The sequence below is a fragment of the Prosopis cineraria genome, unplaced genomic scaffold, assembly GCF_029017545.1.
Source record: "Prosopis cineraria cultivar Desert tree isolate PC_DT_omini unplaced genomic scaffold, ASM2901754v1 PC13, whole genome shotgun sequence".
NCBI lineage: Eukaryota > Viridiplantae > Streptophyta > Magnoliopsida > Fabales > Fabaceae > Prosopis > Prosopis cineraria.
In genome coordinates, this window is record NW_026555344.1 from 11,361,108 (window position 1) to 11,376,304 (window position 15,197).

Here is a 15,197-nt window from a genome sequence, read left to right on the forward strand (position 1 = left end):
GATTACTGTGGAACTCTTTGCCCGTAAGTATGGATCTTAGGTGTTTATTACTATAAGATTTTCAATTAAAAATCAAGTGAAATTGTTTTGCAGCCTTGCATGATTGGATTTTTTGAAAGAAATTTCTGTCAATAGTTTTGACGCTTGAATTGAATTCTAGCATGGTGTAGAGTACCTCAAAGATTGTCCATGGTAAACTTTGCCCCCAAAAAAAAAAATTTGAAATCAATTCAAAATTATTTATTTTTCAGCTAGAAAAAGAATTTTTTTTGATAAAATATTTTGAAGAAGTTACATATAGATCCTGTGAAATAAACTTATTTATAAGTGAGTTTTTCAAAATTTAAAAACTATAACTAAGCCTTTTGAGACTTGAATGTAATTAAAAATTAAAGTGTAGAGATAATAATGCTTCTAATAAAAATATATTATATCAATCAAATAATTTACAATCACTTCATTTATAATTTACGACCATAATTCCAACTTTTTATAATTATAATGTCAATTTTTTACATCAAATAATTAAATTTGTTTAACTATTGGATATATAAAGTCATAATGATAAAAAATTAATATAATAGTTGTAAATTAATAATGAAGTAGTTGTAAATAATTAATGTTAAATTTTGTTGGTAATATATAGTTGGTTTAATTATTAAATATGTAAAGTTATAATTATAAAAAATTAAAGTGATAGTTATAAATTATTGATAAAACATTTGTAAATAATTAAGGTTAAATTTTTTAATAATACATAATTGATTTAACTATTAAATATATGAAGTTGTAAAAAGTTAAAATGATAATTGTAAATTATTTAATTGATGTAATGTATTTTTAACATAGACATTATTATCTTTTTAATTTCAATTTTAAATTACATTTAAATTTTAAGGAATATGGTTATAGTTTTTAAATTTTGTGGGACTTATTTGTAAATAAATTTGCTTCACAGAATCTATACATAATTTTCCCAAATACTTTTACATATATAATTAAAATATAATAATTCAAGTACAATCAATTTAATCACAACTAAATCTTAATTAAATTCATTAATTTCAAACCAGCATTTCTATTGATTTACTGGTTGATTTTATTTTAGAAAACAATTTCTTTTACTTGACAAGCAACCTCATTTAAACCATTTAAAAGTATACGTGGCGTGAGTTGTAGGCCTTGGGCCTCTTTTTCTTACCAAAAACACTTGGATGTCTTCAAATTCTCCTACCTTCAAGAGTTGAAACATCCACGTATTGTACAGACAATAATTACCCGAATTGGTTGAAATTCAAATATAAGGCAAAATATATCTTCTAACCACATTGAGAAGCAATGAATTACACCAGAATGATTTTACTTTCTAGGCTGGCTTTGATGTTATTCAAGGATATGATTTTTTTTTTAACTTAAAAAATACAAAAACAGCTGCAAATTAAATTTAATAAAGCTGTTGTCACGGCTTTATATTCTCTGCAGAAGATTTTCCTCATATTGTGTCTTGAGAAGCCCATCCTTTCTTCTCCAATTCTTGGCGCAATGCCTGTTATTAACCCAAAAACATGCTTTCAAGTTTCAATCAAACCACCATCAATACAAGCAGACCAAAACCACAACAAAGATTGAAACTATTGCTCTGTTACCTTGATTCTCTTTCTATTTGCATCAAAATCAAAATTTCCCAGCCTTGACGCAGACCTATACTCCACAATTGAGTTCTTCCCAGGTCGAAACCAGAACTCAACATCATCCACAAACTGATAGATCATGATAAATAAATAAACAAATCACATGGACTGGTTTTGCCATGGAGTTAATAAGATCAATGAACAAGCTCATGAAAAATCTTAACGTAACACATACCCCAAAGATTGGGCATTGATATTCAACGCGAATATAGTCTTCTTTCCTTTCTGCAATTCGTGGTGTAAATCTATCAGCTTGAGTTGTTTCTATCTGTAAAATTATCCAGATGAGACCACCAAGCTTCACTTTAAAGAGCAGGAGATAATATGATGAAAACTTGATAGTATAGGATATTGACCAATAGAAAGCTGAGCTAAGTGCCATGGAGTGCAGTCGCGAGGACATCCTTGGCGGCTTTTCATGAGGCCAATTGATGGAGACTTGGTATCTAAGTGCCATGGTCCCTATTTCAAAAGCTAACTATTGAGGGAAAGAGAATTGGTTCACTTAAATACCTCATATTGCTCAATGTAGGGCTTGACATCCCAAGATACCAAATCTCTTTCAATGGGCCTCTCATGGAAAGCTGGTGTCTTAACGCCTGTGCCTAAAAGCTAACTATTGAAGTGGAGGAACCAATCAACTTAAATACTTAAATACTTTACTACTCAATGTGGTATTAGATATCCCATGCTACTAAGTCTTTATCATAGTACAAATTTGAAAGATATAATCTATTGGGGAGACTTGGATCATAATTTAGACTTGCCACGTCTATTAGTTCCTCCATTGCCTCTTCTCTGCTCACAGGCTTTTTCCTACCTTCAGAGTTATAGTTCCTGTAAGAGTCAGAAATATAATAATAACACAACAGAATATAATTATATGTAAGGCCCACATTTTATCTTCGTTATATTTATCACTTTTTTATACTGTTTTTAAGTCTCTTTGAATATTCTATGTATATCTACTGTTGTAGAAGTAGATGTTCGGAATATACTAAACCTTGTTGAAATGGGTTAAAAAAGCTGGAATTATAAAAAAGGATATTGCTGGGCTCAGTAAGATGTGTTGAGAAAAAGTGAAAAAAGAAAAAGATGAGGAACTAAACAAAGCTTGAGAGAAATTGTATAATCCATAATTTATGAAAAACATGGTCCATGTAGATTTAACATTTTATATTGATATGATACTGATGTGTTAATAATGTGGCCTATAAAAAATTTAAGAAAACCAAAACCATGATGAAGATGCGCAACATATTTATTCATGAATGAATGACTTGGTCAAGTGATCTTTTGGCAGACTGACAAAGTCAGAGAATGTCAACAAATTAAAAGCATCGCAAAGATAACATCCAAAGATTGCTTTCATTTCACATGTATAAAAGCCAATGCCCCACAAACCAACTACTAGAAACGCACTTGTTTCACGTTTCCAATTTCAAATGTGATAAATTATATTCCAACGTGATTCAAATGAAACGTAGACCGTTATATTTTCTCTGATCTCTTTTCTGGTTTATTTGATTCAGACGTTTCTCAGATTGCAGATGACCCTCCCAGGAATGCCATTTCCAACAACAAATTGAAAATCTAAACTAGGAGTGAGAGTTGATTTCAGATCTTCAATGATAACTAATTCACAGAATCTCATAAACCAGAATTCAAATAAGAAGAAAGGAAGCTTTACCAAGGTGGGGCATAATGGGTAAGATCACTAACATTCTCCGATGTCGATACGCAGTTCTTTGTCGCCGGACACAGAGCCAGCGCCGGTGGATTCTTCTGGACTCCAAGGTAATCAGGTTTTTTCCCACTGGCTAGGAAGAAAAATCCAAGCAAAAATTGTCTCATTTTCAATTAAAAAAATCCAAGATGTTCCCAATATGTGCTTGAATCGCCAATCCCATCGATTAACACGAGAAGAAAAATAGGGAAGAGAAAACCAGATGCGGACCTGAAATTGAAAATGGCACCAATGGTGGCTATTTCGCTACTCTTGAGAATTAGGTCCCTGTTTAAAATGTGAGAGCCATGATAAATTTCAATCCCAGAACATAAAAGATGAATGAAATTGTTGAAGAAGACTTCTGACCTGCGTTTAATTTGCTCCGGAGGCATGTCGTCGTGATTTTTCTGACAGAGTTGTATACGGGGAAGAGAGGAGAAGTTATTGTTGCTGGTTTTGCTGAAAATCTTGAGGGAACCGAAAGCTCTAGAAGACGCCATTGAAGCCATTGTCGAATGAGGAGAAGCTGAAGGCAAGGCGAGGGACTGATATAGGGCGCATTTGAAGCGTGTGTTGGTCGGTGGCTTTCTTCTTATCACCGTCCACCAAGTGGGCGAGTGGCCGGCGCGTCCGATAAAAGCTTCACCAAACGTCGTCGTTCCTGGTTTTCGGTTGATTTTGACTTCGCCACTTGGGAGTCGGGAGGGATCCCTTGAATTTTTTTTTTTTTGGAGATTAATTGTCTTTTTTCGCCCTACAGTACTACAGTTATTTAAGGGAGAATTAATCTCAGATTTTGAATAAGAAAATTAATTATTTCTTAAATTTAATTATAAATCAAACTTTTTTATTTACATAGTAAACTTTAATATTTTTAAGCAACCGAGAATTGTAAGTAATTAATTTCTTTGTAGGTGTTTTATATGTAATCCTCCCATTATCTAATATCAACACTACGTGAATAAATCAAAAGACTTATTATTTCTAATTAACAGTAGCTTTTTATTGTAATTTTTTTATTCATAAAATTTGAACTGCTATTATTGATTGAAATGTATGGAGAAACCTAAATAATTGATAATTTTTTTAATAAATTAGGCACATGTTTACTTTTTATTTATATACTACTTTTTTTTTTGGAAATTAAATTTATTTAATATGAATTATTTTTCCACTTTTTTTGACTCACCGAGTTCACTCTAATAAAATAAACATGATTTCAGTGTTACAGCTGAGTTGTCCAATTTTTTTCTTTTTGAAAACAATCAAAGATTTTTGTATAAAATTTATAGTAGTCAAGCATTAATTGTTATCAAAATTCAAATGGATATTACAAATTGAAGTTAATTTTTTATCAATAAGTTTTATTTAATTTTAACAATTAATTTAAATTAATAATAGATCACTTGAGTTTTAATAATAACTTATTCTTGATTGATATGAATTTTATATAGAGGTGTTTGATTGTTTTTTTTTTTTTTTTGAATTTCTTATAGGTTAATAGGTTAATAAAGAATACCTTTCTCGTGTTGTTTGTTAAGTGTGATCATGTGGGCTTGCTTGCAACCAAGGTCATTTAAGCCGAGCCCTGATTATTTGTCCCACATTGGCTTCTCTCTTGGCCCAACTTATTTGGGCCTCGTATGGTAGAAAACTTATATGGGCATCGTAATTGGAATAGTTGTTGGGCCAGAACTATGATTTTCTTTAGCACCACCTATCAAAAATTCAAATTGAACTGATTAAATATAAAATTTTGCCCGAGCTCAAGCCATAAAACCAGTCAAGGCCAAGGAAAAAAAAAAACTCCCTCCCATCTATATTACAAGACATTTTTTGAAGTACTGTATTTAAAAATATAAGATATTTTAATTTTTTTAAGGTAAAATTAATAAGATTTTATAAAAAATGCTCTTAATTAGGGTGTAATTTATGAGATTTTCTAATCAAGACACCCTATTAAATAAGGTTAAACATAGAAAGAGTGTATAATTTTGAAGGCAATTAATTAACTCATTGAAAGTGTCATTTAGTTAAAAGTATTGTTGTCAGACTTTTGAATTCACTCTTCAGATTTACCATTCTTACATTTTTAGCTTATAAAATTATGTCAAATCACTTATTAATTTAGATTATATATAAATTTGGTTAAACTTACAAGTTGACTCTTTGAATTTATTATTTTTACACTTCTAGCTTATACAATCATATCAACTCGCTCATAAACTCATGCAAACTCAATTAAACTTGTTAAACTCATTGATTTTTTATCGAGTTGAACAAGTTAGGTATATACTGTGTAATGCTTAGTTCTTAGAAGTGGTAGGACTTGGTTCAAAGAAAAATAAAACTCAAAAGAAAAAATTAATATTAATAAAAAAAGAAAACAAGAAGTATAAAAAAATAAGTTGCCCTCCTTTAAAATTTTTATGTCGAGTATGATAATTTATCAATGTAGATAAATTTAATTTTAATGATTTATATTTAAAATATATTTAAATCAAATTATGGTCATATTTTATATTTTAATTATTTAATTTTATACTTTTAATAACTATTTATTAATTGAGGTAAATTCTTGCATCAAGGGCAAGAATGGATCTAGAAATTGATACATGGGGAGAATAAAAAATTACAAGAAAGTGAGGGGGAAAAATTAATTTTCACATGGGTTAGAAATAAAAATATGCACATTTTACAAATAGAACTTATATCGTGAGTGGCAATTGTAATATCCCAAAATCTTACCTTTTGAGTTAATAATATTTTAAGAGAGTTTTAAGGGTATTTATATACATTGAAAAATGATTTTTATAATCAATTAGGGCTTGGAAGAAGGTAAAAATGAGCTGCCTTAGTAATTAAGGATTTTCAAGAGGTAAATAATAATAGTTTTGAGTAATTCTTTTTACATTAGATAGTAGAAATTTCAAACTTTCTATTGAGCCCTAATTCATAATTTTTGGAGATGTGTGAAGTTAATTATGATTTTTTAAAGTTGAGTTAATGAAATTATAAGTTGGCTGTGATGAACTACAGTTTTGGCCGTGGCGAACAGCATATTTTTGATATTTTAATTTTTGATCAAAACAAAACTTGTAAGTAGGTGAAAATTGAATGTTTAGGCTCAAAAATATGAGGCTTTGCTAGGGTTTTCAATTTCCCATCATTAAGGCACAATTTTCATCCCCTAATTACCCAAGGTAACTTCCTTAATCTCATTTCTACCTTCTAAACCCCTCTTTAAGCAAGGTTTTGTAGAGATTATGTTAAGATTTTTTTTTAAGGAAGCCCAGCCCTTGGTCTGAATTATAAGGCTTATTTGAAGTTAAATAAGTATTATTTTAATTGTTTTAATGATATTTATCATATGGGGATGCTTAAATCTGAAACCTTAAGTTATTTTAGGTTAGATTAAGCTCATGAGGTTAGCTAGTAGTGGTAATTAAGTTTAATAAAAGTTAAATAAGTTAATGGAAGTAAGTTGTGGGATTGATTTTGCTTAATCATGCTTAATGGGGGTATTAGGCTTTAATCATGATTAAGGGCTAATTAATTATGATTATCCACTAATGAGGTTTAATGATTCTAATGGTAGATTTGACTACTCTTGGAGCTCATTGATTGCTTGAGAGTTCTCTTGAAATCCAAGGTGTACTCTAAGGGTGGTAACGTAAGAGTTAAGGCAATCGGGAGTTAAATTCTTGTAGATAGTAATTGTTTATAATTATGAGTTGTATGTTTTTTATGGTGATAAATTTGATGAAATGAATATGTAATCGTATAGTTATTGAATGTTTAGAATTAAACAATAAGTGTTTATGAGTTTGTTGATGATGAAATAGAAGGTTTGATTTAGCATGAGTTTTTCGCATGATTTAATGAATTTCAATGTAATTGATGAGAATGATGATATTATGGCATTTTAGCTATTGAAATCTTTATGAGTATCAATTTTGGGCATGTGAATTTATGAGTATATGAAAGAATATTTGGACATGTGACTAAGTGATTAAATGTTTAGTGCATAATGCTGAGATTTGAGTATGAATACATGACTTGATGGGGTGATCTTTTGCATGAACAAAGTTGTTAAAGTACATGATGATGCTATGTACTTGAGCATGATTTTATGATATTGACATAGAAATTAAATATTTTTTATTTTATCGTTGTCTTAATAATATGTGCTTGATTATGAGATAAATTAATTAAGTTTGCAAGTATGGAATGTCATTGAGTAACATGAGCATTTTGCATGGTCATGGATGGGTGGGAGTTCACCCAAGTGAGAAAGGGCATTACAAAAAATCCATGTGGTCTAGCTTCCATCGAGATTTGCGCACAATAATCGGCATATTTAATTATAGTGTGTTTATGTTTATTTTCCCTTAGGTATGGCATATGTGAGCACGCATGCTTGGGATCACTAGTTTCCTATTAAGGATGGCGTGGGTCATGGAAACTTTGACATTCTGGTATTCAAGAAGGGGAAATCCATGGTTCGAGAGTAGGAAGTGGGTAACTTGGCCGAGTAATCCCCTATAATTGGAGAGCGAGCCTAATCTGATCACACGAGTTAGTCTTACATGATTTGATAGCCTAAAGATTCAGCTGGAAGATATAAGGAGAGGAATAAAGATGGAATGCATATGATCATACATAATTATTATCATTTCATTTATGCCTTGTGATTAATGACAAATAGTCTTATGATATATGTTGAACATTGAAAGTATATTAATTGTGATTCATTGCCTTATGTGCTTGTATTTGCCACATTGTTATGTGCTTGAATTTATGTGTCTTAGTTGTTGAGATTGCATAATCTCATTCTTATTTGTTAACATTTTTGCTATGGGACAAAAAGGTGAAAGAAAAAGGAGAAGCCTCTGAGGCCAAGAACTAGAACTCGTTGTTGTAAAGTCACTAATATGCTTGTAGTGTAATTGAATGCATAATTTTTTAACTTAGGAATTGATTATAATGTGTCAACTAATTTGACATTTGCTTGTGACCCTTATTGTTAAACTTAGGCATTTCATTATGTGGTCTTCATGTTTTAGGAAAGGTCTGGTAATGTGATTTTGTAACATCCCAAAAATTAACCTAAGGTTAATTTAGTTAATTTAGAGTAAATGAGTAATTTTGGAGGAATATTTAGATATAAATAATTTTAGTTAGGAGATTATTATTGGATTTAATTTAGCATAAATTCAAATTCTAAATTATGATTTTTAGAAAATAGAATTATTATCATTATCATTAAAAGAGAAAAAGGATATAAATGAAATAAAAAAAATTGGGAACGGACTTCATCCGTTTGTGCGTGTGTGTAGTGTGTAATATTATATTAAAAAAAAAGAGGAAAGGAGAAGGAATATAGACGTTGGTGTGTGTGTGTAGTGTAATATAAAAAAAGAGAGAGAAAGAAAAGGAGATGGGAGGCGGAAGAGTGGTGTGAATTATTGCCATGGGATCCACACCCATTTTAAAACACACAAGCCTTTTTCATTTCTCCTGATCTCTTCCTCATCTCTTCGTGCACGCAACAGAGAAGTTCAAAAAGAAAAGAAGAAATGAGCGAGAGCGTCGCTGGCGATAGGAACGGTTTAGAAGGTAAAGCTTCATAGTAAGATACTTCAGATGAGATTTTAAGTATTCTAAGACTAGGTAAGTGTTCTAAATATTTTTTTAGTCATTTTTTCCCCTGAGACTGCAGATTTTGAGATTTTGGAAAATCTAAGGTTTGAAAGAGGGATGAATTTTTAGTGAGAAAATCTGATTGTTGAGGTTGCTGGTAGTATAATAAATATTCTAGAGTATTATTTTGTTGATAAAATTAAAATTTGAGGCATTTGAGTTTATCCATAGATCCCTATGGGTAGATTTTTGGTTAAATTCAAAAATATAAATTAATTTGTTGATATTTAGATGATTATTTGAGATGAGAAATAAATTATTATAGCTATAGAATAATGATTCTAGGCTTGAAATCAAGTTTATAATTTTTGAATATTTTTATGTGCGAATTTTTGGAATAAAAAGGAAAATTTTGATATTAGAAAATTATTTGAATTAAATTATTGTGAAGGAGACTATTGAACCAAGTAGATAGATTCAAATACATGAAATTAAATTTTAGAACTCAAGAGGCTAAGACTAAGGTCTTAAAAATAAAATGAAATAAAATAAAATAAATATTTAGGTATTAGAGTATGAGTGAAAATTGTGTTAATAATATTATTGACACATTGGGATATGATCAATTGTAGATTAATTTCTTTTTAACACCATTCAAGCTTTGGAAAGCTTTGGCAGTGTTGTAACTTGAGGGGTAATCTTTGACCTTCAACTGTTGAGGTAACTGAGGGAAATCTATTTTATGCATTTGTATGTTACTGAATTCATTATGTTGGTGAAATAAAAGAATATATATATATATATATATATATGTTTAAATTTTGAAATGATTGTTTGTAATGCATGTGGCTTTGTTGAGACTTTATGACTTGTGAGTAATGAGATTGATGGTTGATGATTATGTGTACACTCTTAGTTATAAGTTGTGGATTATGCACAGTGATGAAAGTTGATGAGCATGTGGGATAATTTTGAAATATATATATATGAGTTTGTGAAATGCATTTTTTTATGAGCATGATCATATGGCAGGAGTTCGCCTTAGTGAAGGAGTTAACGATTACACAAAATTCATATGGTACTTGGCTATTAACCAATAATCCGAGGGGTTATAGCCGCTACTTACCTTGTAAGGTACTGTAGCATTGTTCCTATTAAGGGACTTGACCCTATTGGCCTACCTGGAGTTTTAGATAGAGCTAGTTTTGAGTATGACATCCCATAGTGCGTGATTTGGGAGAAACCGTGTTTATAAGTGAGTAAGGTAACCCTGGCTCGGTAGCCCCTCATGATATGATTAAGGCTTTGAACAGTCTCACCACATGGACGATCCCTTCCAGTTGTTGGCCCACGGATTTCATGTCAGAGGAAATAAGGAGGGATATAAGGAAGAGATTGATCATGCATATTATTACTATCATGTCATTTGAGTGATTGATGGCTATGTTGAGAATATGATTATAATTGTAGAAATGAGAACATGCAGTAATTATGTGAATAATGTATATGTGGCTATTTGTGCAAATTTTATACTTGACTTTATTCTTGAAATTATTCACATGAGTTAAATGTTAATGTGATTAACATGTTATTAATGTGATTGTTTGAATGGTCACCTTGATAACTTTATTAGCCACTTGCATTCATAATTAATTATCATGCATTTGTATAACTTAGATGTACCTTGGTTATTGAGTGGTTGTACTCATCCCTCTCTTTTAACATATTACAGGGGTTAGCTCATCTGAGAAAAACAGAGGAAAGGAGTATTAGGTCAAGTGATAATAATCACTTCTGTAGGCCTCTTTTCTTTTATTTAATATGTGTATTTAGTTTATGATATTGCCAACTAGGATAATATATTCTTGATCCACTTGCATTATGGGTTTTGTGTTGGAAAAAATATATTTTGGGCCCTGGGGAATGTGGTTTGATGCTTATGCTATAATTACGGGCCAAAATATTTGTGCAAGTAAAAATAGTTATTATCATACTTCCGCATATATTTACTTAAATGATATGAGTTCTTAAAATATTTTAAAGACTTGAGATCTCTTTATATTAAATAGTTTGAAAAAAAAATACATGTTAAGAATTCATTTGGGTTAATCTCGTATTGGATAATCCATTTGGGTTAGTCCTTGATTAATCATGGTTAGTGTGATGGTTAGTATGATGATTAAGTCCTAATTTAGGACGCCCATTACAGATTTGATCATTATTAAAATATATAAATTTATTGTGTGATATATGCATGATTGTAGTTTATGTATGTGGAGTGTGAATAAAATTTGACTCAAGAGGGGGAAACACTTGAGTAGTGTTTATGGCATTAAAAGTTTGCCTTGGCACTGAGTGTTCTAGGATCCTCCTTTGGTATTGGAATGGGATAAACTTGAAGCCATTAGATAGATCTTTTAATTATCTATATGTGGATGCTTGGCTCACATTAATCAAAAGTTTGAGCTGTAAATTAGATTCCTCAAAAGTCAACAATTAAGACTACCTGATCTATCCTGTAATTGTGCATGCACCATGACGGATGGTCTTTTTGGCCACAATTGATGCTACACATGTGTTGGCCATGGTGAGTGGCTTCTATGCTACTAGTTGCGACGAACATGCAATAGGCCATGACAAATGTGTTGGTTTCAATAAAATGTCTATTTTGCTCATATTTAAATTAGATTTAAATGCTCAACTTATTTCCATGGTTCCGCAAACTTTTATAATCTGATTTTAACTATTTTCAAGTATCTATATATTGTTAATCTTCTTTAATTAATGTTGGGATCCATCGTTCCCAAGACTTTCAAAATCAATTAAGAAATTAACCTTAGCCAAAGTTGATCCTTGGTTTTAGTGATTGGTTTAATTAAGTGTGTTGAGATTGGTTAACAACAGTGGTCATTACAACAATAGCCCTTGCTTGCCCCTTGTGTATCTGTCCCTAATCAAGGAATATGGATCATGCAAATTGAGTTACAAACTGTTGACCCAAAAAAAAAAAAGAAAAACAGTGACCAAACGTAATCTTACAATGAAGAATAAGAAGCGTCGGTTGATCCCACCCACTGAGATAGTCTGGAGGATACCATATCAAGCTACGTATGATTATTTATTTATTGATTATTAATATATGAATTATAATATATGGTAATGTATGATTATTTTTTAAACTATCATTTTTTTTTACAATAACCACTTGGAAGCATGTGAAAAATGTGGACCCTACACCTAATGGCCGCTTGTCCTTTTAAAACTTGGCCAAGTTTTCCATAGTCAGATACCCACACTCCTTCGCTTATTAAAAGAAAAAGTTTTGCAAGTAACTTTCAAGAATCACATCGTCTTTGTCAGTATTCCACTCTTAATCTTAACCCACATCTTCTCTCATTTTTCTATCAAACCTACAATCTTCCATTGTTTCTTTTGTCAGTTACTTGAAATTATAAATTTTACTCTTATAAATCATGAATAATATTTTGGAATTCTTCATGAAAGGAAGTAGGTTGAAGATCTTTTAGAACTATATCTATATATTGGATGGTATTGCTTGTGAAAGCTATGGGAAAATGTCAAGGGGTCATTCTTAGGAACCAAATCAACGAATTCAGATTTCAAGGCATCTACCCATTGATGATGGTGTCATCAAGAGGTGCTAGTTGCTTAAGTTCTTGAATTACTAATTGAACTCTTCTTACATTCATTACTAAAAAAATTAAATTTATTGAGGAACAAATTTCTCACTAAATACCATTTTTCCTTGTGAAAATGCATTTAGTGAGAGATTGTGGCCTTTGTTAAATTCGTTATAAAAAAGCAACTTGCTAAATTTAGTGAAGGAATACAATTTTTTTAGAATTTAGTGACGGATTTAGTGAGAAATTACATCCCTCACTAAACATGTTCAAATACTAATCACATCAGTGAAGGATGAGCGAGGAATATGGGTCCTTGCTACAATCCTTCCCCAAATGGTGAGGGAATACAATTTCTTTGTTAAATTTAGTGGGCTTTTTTTTTTTCCAACGAATTTAGTGAGGGTCACAATTCCTCACTAAATGAATTTTAGCAAGGTTCGTTACTCCCTAGTGTTTTGATAGTTTTTTAAAAATAAAAATCCCTTGCTAATTTAATTTAATAAATCCCTTATCAATTTGCAAATTTTTAACATTTTAGTTCTTATATAGCCACACAACTAATCATCTATTCAATTTTCTAATCATAATTCATAATCACATTAATATAATATAACAAAAATTCAATGCCACATCAATTATAGGTAAAAAATTCAAACTAGTTCAGCATAGAAAATTGAGCAAAATATAAAGGAGTTTAAAAAAGTTCAAAATACTTCATACAAAAGTTACCTTGTTGCATAAAGAATATGAGCTATTAACATTTTGTTGTGGAGTTGAGACTTTTTCACCCAAAGTTTAAATAGCCCTGAATATGTTTTGTTATATAAAAAGTCTCATATCTAATGTCCTTTGATCCAATGATTGGTTCATCCTTTGGTGGGATCAATGCCTTATTTAGTTTAGGTTTTACAGCTTCAAGGTTCTTGTCTCATCATTCTATAAGTTTAATCAAAGTAATTTAATACATTTTTAAGTAGTACAGTGGTATGTAAGCATAAGAATTACCCAATTCTACTATAAGCGAGTGTGAAAGTCCCATGCCTCAATTGGGGGGCACATCACATGTTTGCTGGATTCCAATTCTCTACCTTTGGTGTACCTTGAAATGACATGAATTTTTGAGGATCAGAAGAACAAAGAGCCCCCCTTTTCCAATAGAAAATGTTAAGCAACAAAAAGATGGGCTAGAGTGCTCCAAAACATATATGTATGCATGTACGTATTATTTTATGAGCAAAACCAACACACTAAAATTTATTATTTTACGTGAAAAAACTAAATCTCAAAGCTGTACAAATTTATATTCAAACAGTTAAGAAATATCATACTTTGGCATATGACCTTTATGATCTTTCATCTGCATTAGCACCCAATTTTTTGTAGATCCAAGCCAGCTCTAACTTGTTATTATAATAAATTTTATGATTATCAATCTAATTTACTTTTAATTTAAAGGGTCTAGTTTAATATCAAGATTTTTAATTTTTAGAACAATTCATATTTAAAATTTTTAATTTGTAATTTTTTTAAAAAAGTGCTAGTTTTATATATTTTAATTTTTAATGTAATATTTATCCCTCAGACATCTCATTATTTTCCTCGTTAATTATATATTTTAGATAAGTATGAAAATGCATCACTAAATATATATTTTTAGAAATTTATAAAAATTTCCATGGTCCCACTGAATTGTTACTTCTCCTTACTTGATGTTAGTCAATTTGAGTTGTTAATTTTTTATTCTTGTTTTTTAGACATTTTGTGTTTTTCTTAAATTGTTAGGTTTCTTCATTTTCTCTATCTCTATCCCTTGCCTTTAATTGTTTTTTGACATTGAAAATCTGGATTCAATTGCATTTCTTGATTGTTTTTTTATGTTGATAATCTAAATTTAATTTTTCATCTTAATGGTTTAAGTTATTTTGCATTTTTAATATTGTGAATGAAGAAGATGTTAATGAAGACAAAGCATAACTCTTTATTTTTTTATTTTTAAAAAATGTCATGTGGCAAGTGAAATCAAACAAAACGGTCAACTCTAACAGCAAGGCAACATTGCACCGTTTTGAAGAGCTCTGAGGCAATATTGCTCCCAAAAAAAGTTGAGAATACTAAACACTCAGAAAAAATTTTAAGGTAAATTTATACCTTTATCATTTTTTTAAATTTTTAAAAATGCCACATGGCAAGTCCAGCTAAACAAAATGATCAACTCTAATAGCAAGACAATATTGCACCGTTTTGAAGAGTTTCAGACAATATTACTCCCAAAAAAAGTTCAGGATACCAAGCGTCTCTAAAATAAAAGTTTCAAAATAAATTTATACCTTTACCTTAAAAAAATTATTTATATAATTAATTTAAGTATATAAGCAATTCCATTATATATATACAAAAGTTCAACCAACAAATTTTCAATACTACAATATACATAAATATAATGTAGATTACAATCTAAAAATTTTAAAACATTTTCAACACTCACATACT

The 15,197-nt window shown here is 30.2% G+C and overlaps 1 protein-coding gene across 1 annotated transcript; it reads right to left on the bottom strand.

Moving 5' to 3' along the window:
* Positions 1-1,274: 1,274 nt before the first annotated feature.
* LOC129289889 (uncharacterized) lies at positions 1,275-4,970 on the bottom strand. Its single transcript, XM_054926646.1, has 8 exons — positions 4,940-4,970; positions 3,787-4,081; positions 3,649-3,705; positions 3,382-3,507; positions 2,459-2,528; positions 1,867-1,959; positions 1,647-1,760; positions 1,275-1,546 (listed from the first exon to the last, which is right to left on the bottom strand). Exons 1-8 carry the CDS (start codon positions 4,968-4,970, stop codon positions 1,493-1,495), a joined length of 840 nt encoding a protein of 279 aa, XP_054782621.1. The 3' UTR covers positions 1,275-1,492.
* Between the last annotated feature and the right edge of the window lie 10,227 nt (positions 4,971-15,197).

What these genes read in the sequence shown, in the direction of transcription:
- LOC129289889 (XM_054926646.1), bottom strand. Translation starts at nt 4,970, where the DNA reads ATGATCACACTTAACAAACAACACGAGAAAG. An exon ending in CCGGAGCAAATTAAACGCAG is followed by an intron (nt 3,706 to 3,786) that starts GTCAGAAGTCTT and finishes CATTTTAAACAG; the next exon opens with GGACCTAATTCTCAAGAGTA. An exon ending in CAAATAGAAAGAGAATCAAG is followed by an intron (nt 1,547 to 1,646) that starts GTAACAGAGCAA and finishes GGTTAATAACAG; the next exon opens with GCATTGCGCCAAGAATTGGA.